General features: G+C 39.5%; 1 protein-coding gene across 17 annotated transcripts in view; it reads right to left on the reverse strand.

The window, feature by feature from the left end:
- The window catches only part of RPS6KC1 (ribosomal protein S6 kinase C1), a 92,350-nt gene that overhangs the window by 35,754 nt on the left and 33,650 nt on the right, over positions 1-22,946 (reverse strand). For all 17 annotated transcript variants that reach the window (XR_008465493.1, XR_008465491.1, XR_008465492.1 and 14 more), the window contains 2 exons: positions 15,258-15,376; positions 7,439-7,531 (listed from right to left, as the gene is read on the reverse strand). Coding sequence is in view for 12 of the 17 variants with exons in the window: in XM_054195666.1 (XP_054051641.1) it covers positions 7,439-7,531; positions 15,258-15,376 (212 nt within the window). In the remaining 5 variants the exon portion in view is untranslated. The remainder of the gene's footprint in view (positions 1-7,438; positions 7,532-15,257; positions 15,377-22,946) is intronic.

The following is a 22,946-nucleotide window of genomic DNA, read 5'->3' on the forward strand; positions in this document are numbered from 1 at the left end:
GGGAGAAAAATGCACAGCAGGGCATTCCTGGGCACTGAGCAACTAGACTGTGACACAAAAGGAGACAAGGCAAAATCCTATTTGTATTACTAATGTACGGAGTCAAGGTCTACGTATCATGCTGGCTTTTGCAGCACTGTTGCCTACTCGTTCTTTCCCTATTTTTCTGCATTGATGACAACCTCAACGTGGCCAGAAACAGTGACAGACAAATAGCAATTGCCACAAATAAATATATAATGCAAATAAGTGTATTCAGCAGCACAGACATCCCTATTTTGTACAAGCATCGGGCTCCCAGGCACATCACAAAACACAAGTGAACACAGCAGCGTTGCATGGCAGCATCTCAGCGAAGTGGCAGATAGCAATAACCCTCCGTGATGCCAAATAGGATTTTCTACTTGTGATTTTTTTTTTTCCCCCCTAAGTCAAGGGTTAATTCTGATGCTGACAGCAGCTACTTAAAAAAATTAGCTTCTTAGATTTGATTTACAGTGTATCCAACAGCTTAGTGGAAAATAAATTAAATTCAATTCAATATAGTAGGTACAATTAATTGGAGAAAAATAAAATAAAACCTTCCTGGTAAATAACCATAGCCTAGCTTTAAGAAAACAGTTAATTTTAGGATCCTTTAAATGCACAGAAATTAGCAAATGTTTCAGTATGCTAATTTTTTTTAATTAAAAGATATTTCTGCAGTAAAAGCTCTTTCATATGCACTACTGATTCTTCATCAAACGTTAAGTTTCCAACTTAACACCAGTATAGCCGGTGGCAGCCTGAAGGTTTACCATCTGCTGCCACCCAAAGTCACGGTGGCCACCTTCAGAACATATGCATCAAAGCCCTGAGATAAGAGACTGAAGGAATACTGCAGAAGTCAGCATAAGGGGAATCACAAACCCAGAGGCAGGCAACAGGCAAGTCACCAGGAAAAAAGAACGTGGTGAACCATTAGTCACCCTACCGAGCAGCCAACCAAGGTCGCGGGGGACAACACTGGAAGAACTAAGGACTGCTCTAAATGCACTGCTCTCCTGCAGGTGGCTTTAACATAAATGCAGTCCTCTATCACACTGCAGATGTTTGCTTCCCCAGTCCCCCTTTCTTTTCTGGGATTTTTTTCCTCCCTTCCTTCCCCCCCATTATCTAATATTGATTTTTTTTTTCCCCCAGACTCCACACCTTCAGGCTGTGGCACAGGACATACTTATGCTTTTTAGTTACTTGAGCAGGTTTTTAACACTGATCAAAATAAACACCTCAAAACATATTTGCTTACAAAAACGTGGCTTTAAGTTCACTAACATGGGTTGAAAAATAGCTTGTGCCAGATCAAAGAAAATGGAATAGGACCTCTTACTGCAGTACCAGATACCTGAAGGGTTTTGAAGACACACAAGAGCTAAGGGATTACTTTAAAACCAGCTCCATTTTTTTATTAAATTGCCATTCTACACTGCAAACACATCATGTAATAATGTCACCAGTGGGCCATCTACTAATTCTGGTCCTTATCTCCTAAACAAACGGAATCTTACCATAGGATAGATTCTCTAGCACAAGTCCTACAAACTTCAAAGATACATCAGATGATCACCTAGGATTTTAATCCTTGGGTTTACCTCACCAGTTGGAAAATCCCGTTACAGGTAGTGACAGATAACCAGAAAGGAGAGAAGTTGGTCACCTGATCCTAGCACAAGTGCTTGGGATGGCAAGAAAACCTTAGCAGGGGCTGGTGCACAGCTGGGTGCCGCACTCAGGCCACGGCTGCAGTGATGAGGCAGAAGCAGGAGTGCAATTCTCCCCCAGCTCTCCTCAGCTGCGCCGGCTGTCAAGGCTACCAGGATTAAAAGATCTACTTAACACAGATTTATTCTTGTCACTTTTCAGATTACACCACCCGGACTCTCGCTCGTCTCCCTCTGTCGTTATAAAAAGAGATTACATTTGGCTAATATGTATGAAAAACGTGATTATTGCTTATCCTGGTACCTGTGCAATATGAATTATCTTCAGTTTGCAATTATTCCTCCTTTCAAACCATTATTCTAAGGAACTTACGGCTCGTATATTCTATGACTTGCAATAATAGTGTACTTAAAAGACAAATGGTGCAGCTCTACATAATGCAAATGCTAAAAAAGCAGCATATATTCAAATTCCAATTTTTAAATACTTTTACTTGGTCAGTAACAGAGAGGAAAGTCCACTTTCTTAGAGCAAACTAAAAACTGGCCAATAAATGACAAATGGTGAAACATTAACCTAGAAAATATATCTGGCAGGTTATACTAGAGAATACAGTTTACAATATGAAATGCCACCAGGCATCGCAGAGAAATTGCCTGGGACCAGTTATGTGCTAAACAATAATATGTAGGAAAACAAGCTTAATTGTAGTTTGAAAGAAAGTATCTCTATAAATTATTTCTTTCTGGGGGCCAGAAGATACATAATAGTTCAGCCTGTACTGCAATATTCAATAATTTAATTTCTATTTTACAAAGGGAAGGGTAAAATCTGCATTACTTGACTCAATCTTAGGACTGTTTTATGTCAGATGTAACAAAACATTCACTAAAGTCAAAAGAAATTTTAGTGAGACAAATAAGAAAGAAGCTAGAGAGAGACAAAGGGTTATAACAACAAAACACTCAGAAATGTTCAGACCGGTATAAATGGATAAATCGAAAGACTTCAGGAAAACAAGTGGCAGGTGTTTGAGGGCAGGGAAGAAGGAACAGAACTATTTCTAGCTGGGAGAGAGACTGGGTTTTAAAGTTGAACAAGCTTTGTTGCTTGTGGCTTGAAACCTGACTGTAGCTTAGGAATAATCCTGCAGCAGTAGGGAAAGGAAGGTAGCAAGCCAAGAAATCAGTTTTGACAAAAACTCCGTAGTGGATTTGATTTTGTAGGACTTGGCAAGTCACTTAGGAAACTAAAGGGTTATCAAAACTTGAAACAAGCTCTTAAAAGTTTCTTTACTTGTATTAATAGTTACTATTATTGCTCAATTTCAGATTTTTAACCATTTTTGCAACTGCTATTTTTCATTATGCCATGTTCGGATGAGGAAAACTTGCTAGTCAGTTGAATTCATTACAACATGTGTTCAGCCAGTTTCTCTAAGCATTGCAATGAAACAAGAATGAATGTCTGAACTCAATGGTGCTGTTTATTACAGCTCCCTTTTCCCCACACCTCTTATGTACACCCAGCTACTCATTCAAATCCATAAGATGATCTAAAGATGCTTGGCAGTGTGCACCTGAGAGCCATGTGAGAGAAAACATCTGCTATGGTCAACTCAATTTCACAACAGCAACAGTCTTGTAACTTCACCTCAAAATAAAATTCCCAATACTTAAGTTTCTAAAAAACAATAATGGGACATAGCTACCTATGTCCTGTTATTCATGCACAGCACACACACTGCCATAAAAAGAGCCCATTTCTCCTACCCTCTGATTAAATTCCATTAAAACTAACCATAAACTGTTTGAATTCAACTATGGGTCTGCAGATCATGCATCCAAACTCTACGTATTTGCTATATACTTGTGCTTTTTGGCACTTTCACTCATCAAGCAGACAAATAGTAATCGCACTTTCTAAATAATTAATAATACTGATTTGGTGGTTCTGTATATTTCTAAAGATCAATTCATCAAAATGTACTACCATCAGAGTTATGACTTCTCACAATAGCAAGACAGCCACAAAAAATAACCCATACTCAAGATTAACAGAATTGCTTCCAATTCTTCAGAAAATAAGTTATTTACTTCTAGAATCCTCTTCAGAAACTCCCAAAATAATTTTAGCAAGGCCCTGATGAGAGTATTTTATTTTATAAGGTTTCAGATTGTTCAATAAAGCTTAACGAACAGCGTATTGAACAACAAGCTCAAATGTACAGACATCTGCGGAAGAACTGATCACAGTTACACCAGTGCCAATACAGACAATGTGGCTTGATGGGGGACCAAGGGAGGGGATAGAAAAGACATAAAAGACAGTCATTGGTTACAGAAGCATAGTTATTACTTAATGCACTCTGCTTTCAAGATGAATCTTTAAACTGAATGAATCTAAATAACAGAGGGTTCTAAAGAATAAGAAATTGGGTTTGAAACAGCATTGTGAAGGTATCCAGCAGCACCATAACAAAGTCGTTTCTTTAGGGGCCAGTTGTAGCTTCAAAAGAAAGACTTGCCTAGGGCAGAAACTCAGCACAGAATCCGCAACCCTGATTTTTAATTAGGCAAATTTTGAAAGCAAAAATCTTTGCTATTCAAAAAGAAGTTTTCTACTTTAAGGTACGTGAACTGATAAAATAATTGATCATGGCTGGTGATAACAGTAGCTAAAATATTAGCCTGTTTTCAATGCAGTACCTCTGGTAACACTAACAAGAGCTTTGCTGCCCAATCAGCAGCACCTCACACTCCACTTTCGCAGGACAAAAGCCACCTCCATAATTAAATTAAACTTCTATTTTCAGAAACCTACTCACAGGTATAATCTTCCCATAATAAACATAAAATACCTGCAAACCCCACCTAGTTAGCCTTTGACACCATGAAGTAAGCAAACACAGCAGCAGCAGAATTCAAGAAAAACGGTTTCCTCAAGCAAAGTGTAGGTCCTCTTGGGTCTATTAAAATAGTTGGATTTACACCACAGTCTTTGCATGAGAGCGGCAGCAGCAGGATGGGAGGGGAGGCACAGATATGGTCATTCTGTGAATTTTTACAATATTTTAAGGAGTTTAGTAAGTTAAGATATCTGACTCTCCGATTCAGCAGAAAAGGGTCAACATAAAACACAGCAAAAATTATTCAGGTGACAAGGAAGGTGGAAAGGCAGACAGAGGGAAAGATGGCACATTCAGAATAAACTAGGCTAAAATTAAATGTCTAATCATCCTGCCTAGCCTGAAATAGTTTGAAAAACCCAGAGTTTCAGGTAGCAACGAGCATTTTGTCTGCGAAAATGAAGCCAATTCAAAACATTTCAAGAGGCTTCAAAAGAAGAACAAAGACTGACATTACTCTAAGGGAAGGCACTGAACCTTTCAGCATTTGATGGAGCGCAGGTTAACAGCTGGTTTTCTCGAGGCAGCACTGCAGCAGGCAGACACCACTCTGGGCTTCAAGCAGCTGTGGGAGAACAAGCCTGCAAACCAACCACCACCATTTTTAAGTCAGCGTGTTTAAGCCAGTCTTGCACAGGATTAGACAAGACAGCAGTGAAAATGATGGTGGCCCATTACTATCTATGCACCCATTTTCTGTGGAAACGGAAGCAGCTACCTCAGAGTTAGAATAAGGGAAGAGTATTTTCAGGCAAAACTTTGTGTGACACTGAGTCACAGACTTGTGCCCAAAAGCACAGCATCTTCATTACTGGCCCTGAAAATCACAATCCATTTTCAAGAACAAACATGCTATCTCATCTGCTTGGCTCCGGCGAGGATACTTAAGACATCTATTTGGATTTCTCCACGATGTGAGCTTCAGGGCATACGCAAGCAGAGGAGGCAGCAAAAACCAGTGATGGTGAGGAAGGAAGTGAGATGGTGCTTTAAACCAAAGGCAGGGGCATCATCTCCAGCACACAGATACATGTGCACACTTTTGCTTCATATTCACGTGCATTTTGTGTATGCATTATAAAACCAAATAAAACACACTCAGAACATTTGGGCTTAGAGCAGTTTTTCATTTGCCTCACAACTTTATGAACACTTAAAACATATGAAAAAAGACAGCATGCTCAGAATAAAATTAAGTTCATAATAAGGAGAATCTGTAAGCAGGTATGCAAAGTACAAAGACACCTGAAAGAATATTGCTCCCTTTTTTATACAATACTTAAAACATTAACTCTGACTCCTGTGATATTGTTTACACATGAGCATACCAGCTGTATACCCAAGCCTGTTACTCCACACACACACACACATCTCCAACACCAAGATCTTATATTTTTGTCATCACCAGAACCCTGATTCTTCCCAACTCTGCCGCAAAGATCTGGACGCATTCAGCTCGCACCCAGGACACTTACTAGGGCTGTGCTCAGATCTAGGAGATCTGATAACACCAAGGGCTCCAAAAAGTTCATTCTGGTCAAGCATCTTCTCCAGTGACTGTTCATTATTCTAATACAAGAACGAAGATACCGATAGTCTTTCTTGTCTCATTTCCAACACTTCTGCAGCCTCACATCGTCAGACTAATTCACAAAGTCCATGCCTACTGCGCCCATTTAGTGGCTACTAATTTAGTTAGTGCCTACTAATCCAACAGATGGGTGCTCTTTCCAACCTGTCTCTCCAATACGTATACAGTGGCACACAGGATAAATTCTGTACTTACAACTGAGAAAAGAAGATACAATGAATATGAAGACAGAGATGAGAAAACCTTGTGTGCTACAAAAACAACGATAATACCAAACGCATATAGCCCTCTGAGGAGAAGTTATCAACTTATGCACATAATTACAACAGAATAGGCAAAGAAAAACAAAAATCAGTCCCTGTAGCTAGGTTCAGTCCAACAAGAAGAAGAAACCAAGAAATACAGACCTTGAGATCAGCTACAGGTTTTCTGATGCACGTTACAAATGCATAAATAGACCATGCGCCAGTACATCATGCACAAACCAGGGACTACATAAGGAACTACCAAAAGGCACAAGGGAATTGGCATGGCAAAAAGGAAATGAGTCTTTACAGTCTGCATCAGCCACAGCCACATTGCTGAATAATACATCATCTTAAAAGTATTTGGTAAGGTGATAACTAATCAGCATTATCAAAACAATGCAGCAATTCTTTTGGTCTCTTAATGAGGCTTGCAAAAAATCCGTATGGTCCTTTACTGTTTACAAAAGGGGTATTACCCTGGGATTTTGGAAGACATTATTTGCGTAAGTCAAAAATAAGCTTGGCTTCATTGCTGAATCTCTGTCTTTGCTGGGGATTTCAATTTCAAATACTTAGGGAAGGAGAACAGTCATGCATGTCCCCAGCCCCCATTTCAAGTGACAGTTCAAAAGTAGGAATTTCTACCCTTCTATATTTCAAGTATCCACCAGTTTATTCAACTGAAAACACATCTACTTGTCCTTACCCCAGTATTGTAACCATGACTTCGTTTTTGAAAAACAGGCCTCATCCTATTGAATGCCACCAAACATGTACCTTATCCTTTAGCTCAAATATATTTTGCATGACCTTACATGAATTGCTTAGATAAAAGCCTTTTTTCTTCTACTTTTGTTATTTTAAAGTGCAGATGCATTTGAGTCATTTTCCTCTTTTGTTTCATATCCTTAAGATCCACAGCTTCAAAGACAAAATGTCAGCATGCAGTCGATTTATGACTGAACTCTTGAAGAGACACTGAAGAATTACCTTGTCAATCACCCCAAGGACTCTGAAGGCCTTCAGTTCCTCGGCAGGGCTCCTTAGGTTCCAAGAGGGCCTTGAACTTAGTGATCCTGGAGGCTAATGGAAGATATCAAAGATTATACATCAATCAGGGTGGTACTTGAAGGAAGACTGCCTGCTGAAGCAAATGCCAGGCTGAAGGAAACTAAATTTATCATAAATCAGAGAGAGTGAAGATGAAAGGAGAAGTTTTCTGTTTGTCCTTAGTGGGGGGGGGGGGGGAACTTGAAAGTAAATAAAAAAATATCAAGATAACATTGAAAACAAAAATTTTAAAAAGAAAAAAATAATGAATTTTTATACTTTATATGCTTAATGGAACCTGGCAATCGATTACTCAATTCTTACCCCATCACAATAATCAATCAAAGCCTTACAGGTATTCTGGATACAAAATAATTCAGAGATCACTGAGGAGGAGAAAGCAAATTAGAGGCTTTTTAAGTCTGAAGAACATAAAATACAGAATTATAAACAGGGTTCTCTTGCTCTCCGGTGAGCTTTATGAAATCCTTTTAATAACAAGGTGCACAACAGAAATGATTCCTAAAACTGCCTTAGAAAAAGGTAGCTAGCTATGTATCGTTAATCTAGAAATTAACACCATAGCAAGAGAATTGGCAGGTGCTAACTATTCAAGTAGTTAATACGCATAGGTTTTTGTCTGTGCCATGTTTTGTAGTTTCTCAAGGCAAACTCAAAGCTTGCACGTCAGAGGAGGGAACAACGTTTTAAGTGGAAGTCTTCTGGGACAAAGATCAACCTCTTAAGCATCGCATATACCTCTGGCACGTTAACAAACATTTTCAGAAGTTTCTAGTTGCCAACTGAGAGAATTCATTAGATCCTCCTCCAAAAAATTCAACATGCAGCTTCTACTAGAACCGCAGACCTGGATCTCTTCCTCAGAAATAAGGTAACTTCATTTGCAGCATTGTTGAATGCCAAACTCCTTTTAAGCATAACCTGGCCTCCCCAAGTATACTTCTATTGCACAAAGGTAGAGGAAGGTGAAAATCCTTGATTTTTAGGCTTCTAAGAGGTAAAAAGGCAATATTTAACAAATATGTCAAAGGAAAACTGCTGGTAAGCAATTACACTGTGGACGAAGTGCTTAAGTATCAGTGAAAATAAAGAAATTTTCCCTTATGATCAGAAAGTCCCAGGAAAAGTGAAGAACCTGAACAAGATAAATTCCATTTGCCTCCCCGATAGTGTTTCCTCTCCAGCATCCTTACTGTACTATGCTCAAAGGCTAGAGCACCTCCTTGAAGCCCTCCCCAAAACTGTTTCCCCTTCATGTTGCCAGTCAACCACCTTCTCTCCTTCCAAATTCTTTCCCAGAAATCAACGCTTATTTAAGTGCCCACAAAATTCAAAAGAAAGGATCATACACGTGTTCAAGAAGCATAGAGAAAACTGTGCCTTTCTTTTGTGTTCATCTACTGGGCTTGATGTTCAAAAGAGTTTATTATTTCTCTTCATTTATTTGCCCGGGTCTTATAATTGTTGTGTCATGTAAACACTACCAAGCAAGAGTACCAACAGCAGTTAAGAGAAAACAGCCCGGATTCTACAAATCACTAAGAAAAACTCTACATGAAGTTTTTTTTCCAAATCTAATTTAGGTTTCACATTCTAGCAAGCTGTTGGAAGGTCGAGGGAGTTCTTTTGTTAGGTTGTATTTTACGAGTGTGCAATTTTTCTCCAGTAACGAAATATTTGCTTTGAAACAAAGAGTTGTGCTAACACTGAGTTTATTCATGACAAGATTTCAAAAGCATTCTAAGGAATACATTTAATGAAAGAGAACATTTCCAAATCCTCTAGACTATTATAAAAGATTTCCATTTCTATCGGCATACTATTACATTTTATAACTATTCCTCCATAATCAAGCTTTTAAAATTTTCTCTTATGCATAAGATTTCAACGATGAATTAAGTTCACACATCTCTAAAGAACTTAATAGTTGTCTAATAATGCTATACAATCAGACTCCTGCACCCACCATGTCTGAAGAGCCCAAGAAAACTACTACATATTTTCAGGTCCCTCTCTAAAATATCACCAATGGTGGCACCGTCAATAATACTGGGTACACACATTGTTTTCCATATGCATGTTGTATAGACACTTCTTACCTTAAAATGGTTAATAATCACATCCACAGCTCCCAGTAGCTTCTCCATTTTTATCAGTTTCAGGTTATTTTTTGCTCTTTACAGTACTTTGGTTTCCACTGTTGCGAAATCTAATAGTGGAGCCCAGTGATGAGGAGGCATCACATTCTGTTGTGAAGCAAGCTGGAAGCAAACTCTAAATACCCAATTCCCAGAACTACAGCAATTAAGCATTCTATGAAGCTGCCTGTTCCTCTGAATAGGGTAAAAATCCAAGCTCAGCATCTAGCCAGCGATAAGAAAAATAACTAAATAACAGCTCTCTCATCAAAAATAGAGGAACAAAAAAAGAAAAGGAGAGTAACAAAAACTCAAAGGCTTCATTTGCCTATAGAAATAAGGCATTTATATTCTAAAGAAAGTGGCAGGCTACCTCTGCCTGCAGAAGGCCTTCAGCAGCTTGTCCAAATGCTCTGCAAGCTGCTCAGGTATCCCAGGACCTTCTCCCCTGTGGCTGGGCCTTGATGTGTTTTGAAACTATTTCCAGACTACACTGAGCTGCACAGCTGGAGTTATCTGACTTGGGATTGGTGTCACCAGTTCCTTTCCCACCATCAGCTTTTGGCTAGCATATGCTAATTTCAAATGGAAAAGGATGATGCTGATTGTGATGCTGCATCCAGCAGCTTGCAGCCACCATTTGCCTTTGGAAAGCTCTAGTTTTGCAAGCTACACAATGAAATATGGCAATAGTCCTTGCCTCAGCTTTGTCATCACTGCCAGCAGTTATAAGGGCACGGGGAGAGAGAGAAGTACCCCACCAGCCAAGCAAGAGGAAAAGCCTCCCATGTTAACCTAATTTAACGCAAGAACGCTATCCCTAGCATTTAATGGGAAATCATTCTACTGCTGATGCTGCCACCTTTGACAGCAGTCACCACAGAACTTCAGGATAAAAAAAAAAGCACTTTCACAAACACCAGTGCAGAGCTGCACATCAAAATGCAATCCCCCCTCACCATTCAGAAGTCGACGTCTGATGACTTCAGTAACCATCCCCCTGTAGCGTGGCCAGACCCTCAGCTGCAGCCAGGAGATGCCTTGTTTTGAAGCAGATACTGCAGGCCTGAGGTGCGAGGCTCCACGCCATGGGTGCGAAAGAGCTTCCAGCTCTCCTGGCCTGGCAGAACATCCTGGCCCCTTCCTCATTCTGCACCACAGGAAAACAAGGTTGCATCTCTGCACGCATCTGAACGCGGAGACAGAGCTATGGCGTGCTTCAGAAAGTGCCCCGTGATCACCAATTTGTGTCTGCATCTTCCCTGAAGCTGGGACACATCTAGGGTCATGCACATCTGGAGCCAGCAGCAGATAGGAATGCAGAATGTGATCTTGGAAGCCTTGAGACTGAATTTCTTATTTTATGTTAAATTTACATCTCACAGAACTACAGCAGTGTATTTTCTTTATACTTCATGTAATTTTCATGCACATTTAATGAGAATTTTCGGAAGTAAGATATCCTATGAAAACTGCAAAGATTGAAGACTTTTTTCCTATTTGGGCATCAGGCTTGCATGTAACTTGTTACTAAATTGCTTTGAAAATCAAAAATAATTGACATTTTAAAAGACAACAGCTTTTATAACACTGCAAAAAGAGACAATTCAGAATATAAAAAATTGGGCACAAGTACAGCCAAAAATAATTTCAAAGAGTGAAAAAAATATGCATTATAAAAATACCGACAAAGTTAAAAGGAACACACAGCCTATATGTGTAGCTATGCTGGGCCTCACAGCTGACAGCTATGTAAGACTGCAGCTTTCTGACGGTCAATCCAGCGTAGCTCCCACTCATGTTTGGAGGTGGCTCCCCAGAGCTGCTACTTATAAAGGGGCAGGGAAGAAAATACAGCGTGAGAATCTGCAAAGTGGCCTGCTGCTGCCATCACGCAGCATTCTTGAGCGTTTGTCATCAAGAAGGTCCTTGTGGCTGTTGTGCTGTGCCAGAGGAGGAAGAGAAGGACAGAGTTTGCTGCAGCTTGCTTTTCCGGAAGGTCTGCATGCCTGTTTACAACCTCCAGAAGCTGTCTCCACATCTCCCACTCCTATGGGTCACAGCAAGGCTTTCTCAATGTTTACAAGACCCTGTCAAGTGAGTTCCCCGTTCATGGTCAGTCACAATTGCTTCAGTTCCTTGTGTTTCTTTTCAGCCTTAAGAAATCTTCTATCCATCCTTAAGCCCTCCACCCGTAACCTTTTTCTTTTTTTTTTTAACAGTGCCAAGTATTCTCCAAACAGCTTTTCTTGTGCTCCTTTCTTCACCACTCGGACTTTCGACCACCAGGGTGGTTGCCAAGGATGCTATTCTTGAGGGTCATCACTGTTGGCTTTTTGTTAAGGCAAGAAAAGTAACAAACTATTGTTCTTTGGTTTTGTTTCCATGGCATCAAAGATAATTTTTGCTTCTCAGCTCTGAAATGCCAGGCCTTTGCCTCTAGGGAAATCTAGTCTTCAAAGAGGCAAGGGCCTGGCATTTTGGGCCGCAGAAGAATAGCTCACTTCCTTCTGCCCCAGGTCACCAGAGAAAAGCCGCAGTGCTTTACTGTCACATGGTGTTCAAATGGCAAATAGATGGCTTCGGGTGCGTTTAGCAGGCATAGTCTTTTGAGGCTGCTGCACGTGGTTCAGCACACAGCTGGCAGCCCGAGCTCTTAGGAGATACAAGAGTTTGAGAGGTGCATGACAATAATCAAACCTGCACTTCTGAGCTTACCTCCTCCCTTGCTGGACATTCCTCTGGACTGGTAGATGAGAAAAAAGGAAAGTGTAATCTCTTAAAGAAGGCCAGGTGAGCCTAGTTTTGATGCTGATCACTGTGGTTGTTCCTTGCAAGGGCACAATAGGAAACACAAATCTATCTAACACCAGACATGGGTGACAAAAAACAGTTCTGCCTTGTAACATCAGGTCAAGCACAAGAACTTTGCCTTAAATGCTGATGCTTGCTTACCAGTCAGACTTCTTCCTTCAGTGTGCAGTCTCAGCACCCCCACTGCTCATGAAGTTCCCTGCACTGAACCATGCTTCCCATAACCAAACTGCACTCTGCCAATTGTAATATAGGCACAGGTACTGCTAGGATACAGTATTTGCCCATCATTTTCTTGCAAACCAATTTCAGTGAAATGGTTTAAACTGTGCTGGGCTAACAGGTGTAACAGCACTTGGCCATGCTTCTAGGAAAGGCTTCCTCAGTGTAGTAACGGAGAGATTCTTGTCAAATACTTCAGTGTTCCTCCAGAAGGGAAGCGATGAGAGACCTCTTTACAGATTCATGTGAGCAAAGAAGGCATTGTACAGTGTTATTTAAACATTTGCGTTTATATTCTATCCAAGCACCAGCATTTGAACAAGGGATGGCATCAGTCAGCATGACCTACAGCAGTAGGAGGTGCTAGCGCTAACAGACCAGCCTTTGACCAAAGGCATGTAAATAGCAGTTAGAGAAATATCAAGCTGGTGGGAAGCGATGGTGGAAGCAGGCATACACACTAACCTTGTACACTGTAGACTTAATTTCTTTAGGAGAAGGACACAAAATGTCTGCATGTGTCACTAGCATCTCCCAAAAATCACGCTGTATATAGGGGCAGGTCGTTTCAGTGCACTTATCACTGGGGTGGAATAATTCACGCGAACTCCAATATAAACTGTCTTGGGCAGTAAAAAGGATAAGCAGTAACTAAGGTGCAAGAAATCCACGTCTGCTCATCAACCAATGTGCAGCAAGAGTCATATTCCTCAGTTTCCTTAAGACACTAAGCCAAAGCACAGAGCATACCAATTCTTAGTGGTTCCTACCATTACCCTTACAATAACTTTGGGAGATAAGTCTTCCTTCCAATTAACTTTCAGCTATCAAGTTGGAGACAAGCTGTTCCTCACCACAACCCCCATGACCCATCAGCACCATCTGCCCTTGATGTCAGTAAATTCCAAAGCTCTAAGATGAAAGTCAAATTTATGCATTATGAAGAGCAGCAAATAAAAGATACTAAAATATATGTACAGACTTAGGTAAAACAAAGGCAAATTGTGAAAGCATGGCTTCTTTTGTAAAAAGGAGAATAAGACAGGTGCAACATTTTGCTTGTGCCAAGCCAGATTTGCCTTAACTTGTCAATTTTGAGTTTCAACACAGAAGAATAATGGTATTCTAGTCTCACTACTTTTTTTTTTTTTCTTGTCTTATCCCAATTAATCCTGCTTTCCTTTGGATCTGCAAAGAAGGCATATGCCTTATTCAGTACAGCATAAAAGAGGAAATACTTTACCTCTCAAATTCACATATAAAAATGCAACTTATTTCTTCCTCTTTCCCAACCACAATTAGATTTTAATCTTATAGAAAGGCAAAAATACGTTGTTAATGTTTTTTTTCTTGTTCTGCAGTTTCCAAACATACTGAGGTTTTCATTCAATATAGATTCTTCCTCATTTTCAAGGGTGTTTGACCCAAAGAAAGACTACCTAGTAAGAGTTCACATCAGTCCAAAATACTAAATTGTTCAAAGTACAATTCATAGCAGCAGCAAGACTCCAAATCTCACAAAATATATCCCATTTGGAACATCCTTAAAATCGTACTTGTGAGCTCTCACAGTAAAAAAAAAAGCTACCCTTTAAAATCAGTGTTTTTGCTTTTTTAATTTACTTATTAGGCAGTTGGATTTTACAAGACTTCCCATTTTTGCAGCAGTCGTCTCCTTAAAGCATTTTTAGATCCATGCAAAATAAGCAGCAATAGTCTTCTGCCCTTTTTGTCCTTGCTTGATATAAATGAAGAGAGATAGGAAGTTGGTAACTGTCATATTTACTACAACGGGGCGTTCATTGACAATTACACACATGACTGCAGTAAAAGTCTAAAGTAAGAACAGATAAGTCCCAAAGGAACTGGCTGGGGAAGGGCAAAGTAGAAATGTATCGAGGGTGCCTTGGAATAAGCTTTGTTTGTTTTTTGTGCAAGTATAGATAAGGGTGTTTCTGCTTATGAAGTTGGGAATTACGAGAAAAACTCCTCAAAAATCAAGAAGCAGCTGATCACTCAAGCACATGCAAGAGAGACATCTGAAGGGATCAGGAAGAACCTTTGCTCAATTAAGTCCTTACTTTGTGGGAAATTCATCTCTCATCTCCCCCATCATGTGCTTGAGTCACTTCCAATACACCATGATGTGCTAGGCTAAAGAAATGAACAGCCTTTCTGCTCTCTACAGGACCAAGCGATATTCTCACGGGAAAGTCAAAAGAAATGTTACATTCTGGTGGGTTTTTTCACTTTATCTTTAAATTCTTTAGCATGATTAAAAATGTTTACATCATTAACTGCAGACTAGAAGGAAAGCATGCAAACAAACAGGCCTGGATTAAATCAAGCACTCCTTGTAATGCTATGAAATGCAACCAACAAGAATCAGAAAAGAGCAGCAACTTAACAGAAATGTAACATCAAAATACTCCTCAGGCCTCCTGAAAGAGAGAAATTCTAGACAGTTTTTGAACCTCAAGCTTGAATACCCTTTGCTAAAAGACAGGACAATTTAATTCTACCAAATTCTTTTTCAGAAAAAAAAAAAAAAAATTAAAGTTTACCATAGAAACAGATGCATCTTCAGAGGATTTATGACAGAGACTGGAAATTTTTTCTGCACGCATAAGGTATTCTGCAGTCTTCCTTTTCACTGCTTCTCGACGAGTTGGACTTGATTCACCTCAATAGAGAAAAAGAAAGTTATTTTTTCTATAGAGAGAGAGGTACTAAATAATCAAAGTACATGACTGCTTTGATTCTACCTTTTTGATTTCCTTTGGGTTATTCATAATCAAACTTACGGATATGCATCTTATAAAAAGCAAGTACTATGCTCTGAGAGTTCTACAAAAATAACAATTTAAGCCTTTCTATAGCCTAAGGTAAATAAAAAGTCTTCCCTCATTTTCCTGTGATCTGGTATATGTTCCTATGGTAACATAAGTAAGAACTGAAACAAACCACTGATCCAAACATTGTACCCCCAAAAAAAATCAATTAGGGAAGATACAATAAGACATTTACAACAAAACAATAAAGAAACTTATTTTTTCCCCATGTTTCTAACATGAACTTTCCTAAGGATAGAAGAAAGTCAGAAATGCTGTCAATATCCAGAAGGCAACATGAGAGACACCAAGAATTTTTGCTCACAGCTTTCTGATGCTATGTGCTCCTTGCCTGTTGGCTTGGGGTGACACAGGAAGAAATGAAGAAGCGCTTGCACCAACTACTTCACTTCCCAGATGACCGAACAACCTTTGTGTTATATCTAATCTATGTAAACTCTTCCAAGAGGTGAGAATACTGTGATACCGCACAAAATCTGTATTCACTTTAAAACTTACAGTTTATGTTTAGGCATTTACATCGTGAGCAGTATGAGCAGTAATTGTTATAATAGATTCCATTCGTGATGTCAGCACCCAACTGCTCAACCACCAAGCAAAGATAAAAAGATTGTGAGCCACAATTGTTATAACAGAGAATTGAGATTACTATGCTGAAAAATAGTTACAGACAACTGTCCCAGAAGAAGTCAGAGCAATAGCAGAGACTTCTCATGGCCCTGACGGTCTCTTCCAGCCATAAATGAGGCCAGATGAGACTTGCAGAAACACAGCCTTGGCTGTGACGGGCTTCTGCACCGACAGGTGCAAGCCAGGACCTCTCGCAAACCGATGCTCAAACAGGGCAAGGAACTGCAAGGATATCTGCCTAACAGCTACGCAACATGAAAGACAAGGCAAGGAACAGGAGAGGTAATAAATCAAACACGCAAATACACAAACCCTAACAAACAGCAGATAACAGAGACAGTAACAAAGACTAGAATTCATAAGACACTGATCAATGGAAAGGAACCTCTGAGTGTAACCTTGAAGAAGTTCAACCAGAAACTTGGTAACTGATAAGAAAAAAAAAAAAAAAAAAAAGCATTATTGTGGGTTATCAAGAATGAGTCTCATAAAAAAGAGAAAACTTATTAGGGGATGTCTGAGGGAGAACTTGCTCTGTAAAGTCTTGCACACAAAACTTGCTGTGGGAGGCTTTCTGGGGGGGATTGTGGCAATGTGTAAGATGTTGTGAGATGTTTAGGGGTAGGATTAAAGGTGAGGAAAGAGAGGCAGTCAGTGTGGAGGGGGAGGCACAATCATAAGAAAACAGAGGTGGGAATTACGCAGGCCAACTGTGTGCAAGCAGGCTGCTTGTCAATATGGTTGTCCAACTGAGCCCTTTACCCGACCACCACTGTCTGTCTTACCTTCTTATTAAACTCTGCCCCTCGCTATTTTCTGTCTGAGTGTGTATTCTTTGTGCATAAGATACTTTTCAAGCCAGATAAGCAGGCAAGTGAGACAAAATGTCTGAGAGCTGGATCATGGAGCTGGGGGGCAGGGGGGGGAACGGCATGCAGAGTGGGGCAGCTATCAGAGAGACCTGGACAGCAGGTCTTTCCCTAACCAGCAACATTTCAAAAGAGGATGGTCTGCTCACGCTGTCTGTGGTTGTGTCGGTGTCTCTAAAAGCAATACCCTTCCACTTGAGTCCATCTGTTTGTGGCCAACCATGCCCATACAGAATACCTGCATGCACGTGCAAGCCCCTCTCAGAAATTCGCACTCAGTTTCACTACTGGTAGCACCCAAAGAAGGGGTAAGCTGCAGCCATGTCTCTCCAGCAGCTCAGGGCAGGAGGAATCGCTCTGATCCTTCAGTCAGACAGATCTGGCTTCCTTTAACATCGACTCCTTAATAAAGGAGGAGGAGCAGATTGTTTGACTGCTCAATTTTCCCAAAACACTTTCAAGATGGAAGATAATAATGAAAAACTGAGTACGAGGTCTCTTCAGAAAGCTCATGGAGAGTTCCTCTGCTGTAGGCTCTCAGAGCTGCTGTTTTCCTCCCACCCCATGCAAGAGGGACTGAATCATTGCTTTTGTTTTTATCAGTCCTTAAGCTCGGAGAGTGAAGGTGGCAGAGGCTCTTTTCCGCTTTTTGTTGCCACTGTCTACTACTAGTCCTTTTGACCCTGCTAAAATAAAGACTCCCCCTCCTTTTCATGACTACAAACTACCTGAACTCACAGAACCATCACACAGACTGCATCAAGAATAAGCAGAAGAGACTTATGATCTACTCCAAGGTCTTCTGTAAGTGATCTATTGTAAATGTTATTATCCACCTCATAGCAGGAGGGAAAAGTGATTGTCACCTCCTCGGACAGGACACAGCCTTGCTCTGCAAACACCTTGGACTACACTGGGTTTGAGAAGAAGCTGGACAGTCAGAAATTCAGTGCACTTTCAGCATACAGTGTTATGGATATGTAACAATTTCTCAATAATTTCTATCCTTCTAAAGACAGAGGCAACTTTGTACCAGGCCCAGCACTTCTAATATCAGCCTCCGCTGGTAGGCCTCATCTGGGGAAATTGCCCTAGATGAGACCGCCAAGTCTCATTTCCATCTAGGATAAAAAAAAATAACAACACTCAATTGTTTGAACTTGGATTTGGCTTTATCAGAAGAGAATACAAACACAGTATTTTATAAACGTGTGTTGCAATTTCTTAAAACATGACTAACGCTCTTGCTTTCATCTCTACATTTAATCTTACAGCACCATAAAACCTTCTTGTGCCAATCCACTGGTGATCACCCACATTTCTCTTAGACACACGAAGCTGTAGTCGCTCAGGGAAAACAAGTCATCTGCACAGCAACAATAAACTCTTCAGCTAGCATTTTCTTCGAGCAGACTGGTAGAAAACTGCTAAGTTTGTGTCTAAGGCTATCGTAAAAGTCAAGCTTACTGCTTAATTGTTAGTTATGAGTATTTAGTTGGGATGTTTATTGCCTTTTTTCCAATGCTTCAGTAATTTTATAGTAATTAATGCAAACAAGCTAGGATGTCCCCTTAGAGCTGTCTTTGTTCTCCCTACTTCCACAAGACATTAATTTCAGTTTTCCTTCTACTTTTCCTTCCTGAGTGACTTGTTAAATAACATTTGCAAACTGTTCACTCATTAAAATCTTCAGTCATAAAAGAGGGTGTGGATTCACAAAACAACATTTACTCAACAAGTTCTTGCATCTTATTTCTTAGTTAATTAACAATTCAGTCTCTGAATACCATAACAGGTGGATGCTTGAGAATTGGATTTATGGAAGTAGGATTTAGGCTCTTTATTCTTTATATTGGTTTAACCAAGAAAGTGTAAAAAGCTACGTTCCAATACAAATTCCCATTTAAAAAGCCACTATCCCACAAAAATCTGTAAAGAAACACAGAATATAAATTCTAAAAAAAAAAAAAAAAAAAAGTGTTACTTAAAAAGCCTTAAACACACGTAGGTGAGTAATAATAAAGACCCCATTAAACTAAAAATAATATTTAGCATTTATGCCAAATTTCAGGTCATAGAACTCTTCACTTAAAACCTAATAAATCACTAAAACACAGTGCTAGTAGAACAAATCCGTATATTTGACAGATGTTAAAGCTGTGATGCAGACTTTTGCTTTTTTTTTTTTAAAAAGGCAATATTGCATTTTGTTATGGGATAGTGGTTTTAGTTACGCAAAATGCGTACTCTTAAAAGAATCCACTAATTTATTTCTAGTTAAGACCTTTTGATTTAAACAGTGTGAACATACTGAGCTCCTATTTCCATTCTGTGGTTAGCCCACAATAATCTAAAGAGGTATCTCTCTCTAATTACAATTTATAACTTGAAAGGCATTTTTCTTTAAATGGCAGCAAACAGGAAATGTTTAAACTGTGTCAAAGCCTTTGATGAATCTTTACAACTGCTCATAAAAGATCATCCTGCTTAAAATAATATTGATTTTTCATTTATTTTCCTAGATACTAGAAGATTTACGTTTCATCTGATCAGGATCAAAGCTTCTCCCCCCTCCTGATCACTGGGATTAAAACAGCAATGTCATTTTACATGTTTAAAAACTACACTGCTAAAGCAAGATATAAAAGTGTAGCAAGGCTGATCATAGAGACCTTAGAATAAAAACCCCTCAAGATTCCCCGTCTCTCTCTCTCCCTCTGCATTTGCTACGGAGCAGCTGTGCCTCACACAGATTCACATGAATGAAAATATTAAGGCGAGAAACCACCCACTTAGTTTATTTTCCATATGACTTTCCTGTAATTATTTTGTAAACTGTTCACACAACAATATATAAAAACATCTGCAAAAACAGGTAATTAATGTGTCAAGCCAAACTAATGCATTTTTTATGGTGTCCATGCTTCGTCAACTGTAATTATAACTCTTTTTAAGCAAATGATGATGTGTTTGTTGCAATGTGCAAGTGGTTATTTTAGATGCTCTGTTTACTATTACTGCAAACAGAATATAAAAACTCTACAGCTACTCTGTTGCACATATAAGCCTTCATCTACACAAGCACAAGCAGGCTGCTCCCTCATTTTCCAAAGGCTTTGCCTATTTCAAAGAAATAAAAATATCTTAAAATGAAAATTGGCTTTGGAAAGGCTGACCAGGCCACCCGCTGACCAAAGTAACAGTAGCCAGGACATTAGGACAGCAGCCAACCATTTAAAATTTGTTCTTTAATTTTTATTTCTAAAGATGGCTCAGCTACAATATATTTACAAAACCAGACGTTCCTAACAACATTCAAACAGTCTTGAGGATTTGACAGAGGAAAACCAAAAATATCAGAATAATTGTGTCACTGAGTTCATCTGTGACTTGCCCGTTTGGTTTCCCATAGTCTGCTGACTTGAGTGAAAAATACAGAGAAGCAGCATTTCCACAGAATAGGTACGCAGTAGTAGCAACTGGGAAAATAGCAATATTTTTGTTTGTCTTCTACTTACACTTCATAGCACCTCAGAAGGGTACATACCTTTGAAAGATCAGCTAACTCGGTGTTGAAGTGTTAAGTGTTGAGCTCAGTTAACTCTTTACTCAGGCATCAAATCTTTTGTAGTTCTATCTATTGGATAAGAAAATGACTTATGTTCAGGTATTAATAGCAAAAAGCTATTGAAAGGAGGCCATATCCAACAAACTCAAAAAAAAAAATCTGGGCAGTAAGGACCATGAAAAATTCCGTCCTTTTCCCTGAAATAATCTGGGTTACTAACAGAACAGGTCTCAGCTGCATAGAAGTGCTCTCAAACTTGCTCTGGTCTTTAACTATTCTCCTCCACAGATCTAGGATGAAGTCACATGGAAGATGTGTATCTTACTGGATGGTAACAAAGAAAGATAGCTCTAATCACCATTTGCCACTAACATATACAATATCCCACATTCAGTAAATCACATAGCACCCACCCAGGAATTCTAGATATTCCTTCCTTCCTTTGTGTCCGACCACTTCCAAATCATCCCCCACCGGGCATTACAGATTTTCCTCAGGAAGAGCCAATCTGTCAGGACAACCTCAGTGCACTCCCTACCTAACTAGCTGCTTGACCAGGGTGTGGGTATTTCCACAGAAAAGTTAAGGCTAAAAAGTTAGCATTACCTGTCCCAATCCTCTATAACCTCCATATTCCAAATCTTCCTGCTTTTCTCTCAGAGTTACTAAAAATATACGTGGGCTGCCTTTATTCAAGAAGATATCAGAAGAGATTTGCTCCAGGAAGGAATGTCCTCTTACAGAACAGGCTACAAGGAACTTGTGGGAGACTGCCTGTTGTGCTAACCCCAAACTCCATGTTCTTAACAATTCAAACAGTAAAACTTTCTCTAAATACTGAAATCTTCAATGAAACATTTATAATTGCCAAATCTAACAGCTATAATACCATTTTTTATTTTTAAAAGTTTCTTTATCTTCTTCACAGTCTTCCTGCACATATCACTCAGCTGGATTGCTGAATTTTTCAAAGAATTGCTCTCTATAAAAATGCAAGGGAGTAAGCCTTAAAAGATTTATTTCTTCTCACAATGAAAAGAGGTTTAGCAGCACCTTCCTTATTAGTGGGTAGCCCAGCTGTTATTTTTGCCTAATTGGTTCAAGAGGACCTCTGTTCTTCTTAGGGCAAACACTTCTTACATCATGTGAAGCAGACTCCTTTGTCCATATTAGCCAAACAAAAGCTCAGGCACACCGTAAGTGACAATGCGACTCATAATCCAGCACAGGTTTGTGACCACTTTGGACACAGTTTTATAACCCCGAAATTTATTTCAGGAAGGGGAAGAGCTGCTGATTTTGGAACGAGTCTCCACAAACTTTCACAGGAGTGTAGGTAACCTTTAATTTTCAAACAATTACTTAAGTGAAATGTGGCAGGTGCTGGGGTAGATGGACACTTCAGCATCAAGGAAAGATGCTATAGATTTTAGCAGCAGGTGGCACTTTGGAATTGGGAAATAAGCCTGCCAGCTCATCATCTCTAGTGTGCTATATATTATATTAATGATGAGTTCCTTTGAGGTGGTGGCCAAATTCTGCAGCTGAAAAAAACCCCTGTAAATATTAAAAAATAATACCAAGGTTAAGCCCATTATGGTAAAACACTTTGATGTAAGCTTTCTTTTTTTTTTTTTTTTTTTTAACATTTTGGGAGTGTCAGAATTTATTAAAATGCACCACATTTATCAGAAGCATTCTTTATTGCTTTTTGAAGATTCAGGACAGTACTGTACTCTAGCAACCAAGACAAAAAGCCACTTAAAATTTCAACCTCTCGTGCTGAAGCACAAATGCATGACAGTGAGTGAACATGTAAGAATTCTTCTTCCAACTTTCCAGTGTGCTTATAACTATTATGTCTGTATTTTATATGTCATCTTCATTGCAGGTTGCTCGACACCCTTACAGATCGGTGTCGAGCAGATGTACAGATCACAGGACTTCACAATTCCTGTGAAGTCACCAATTCTGCATCCTGTAGAAAACCTAAGGTTACACATCAGTGGTGTAAATGTCTAGGTAAACACCTCTCTGGGAAAAAAATGTTGGCATACATGCCAAAGTTAAGATTACATAGAAGAATGGTGTGGGTGAAATGTGCTTGAGTGACCAGTAAAGCAGGAGTCAGCAACACTCAAGAGAATAAGAAACTTAACCTTCCAGAAACACTAATCAACAAACATCTGTTTATAGAGAAACTCTCATGTTAAATCCACAAGGTTGGCAGTAGCTTTTCATGTGCATGTGTGACTATCTGGAAAAAACTAAAATGAATGGTCACAGAGCACACACCATTTCAGGGAGGAAAAGCTTAACTTCTCACCCATCTGC

Source organism: Rissa tridactyla, chromosome 3 (assembly GCF_028500815.1).
Source record: "Rissa tridactyla isolate bRisTri1 chromosome 3, bRisTri1.patW.cur.20221130, whole genome shotgun sequence".
Taxonomy (NCBI): domain Eukaryota; kingdom Metazoa; phylum Chordata; class Aves; order Charadriiformes; family Laridae; genus Rissa; species Rissa tridactyla.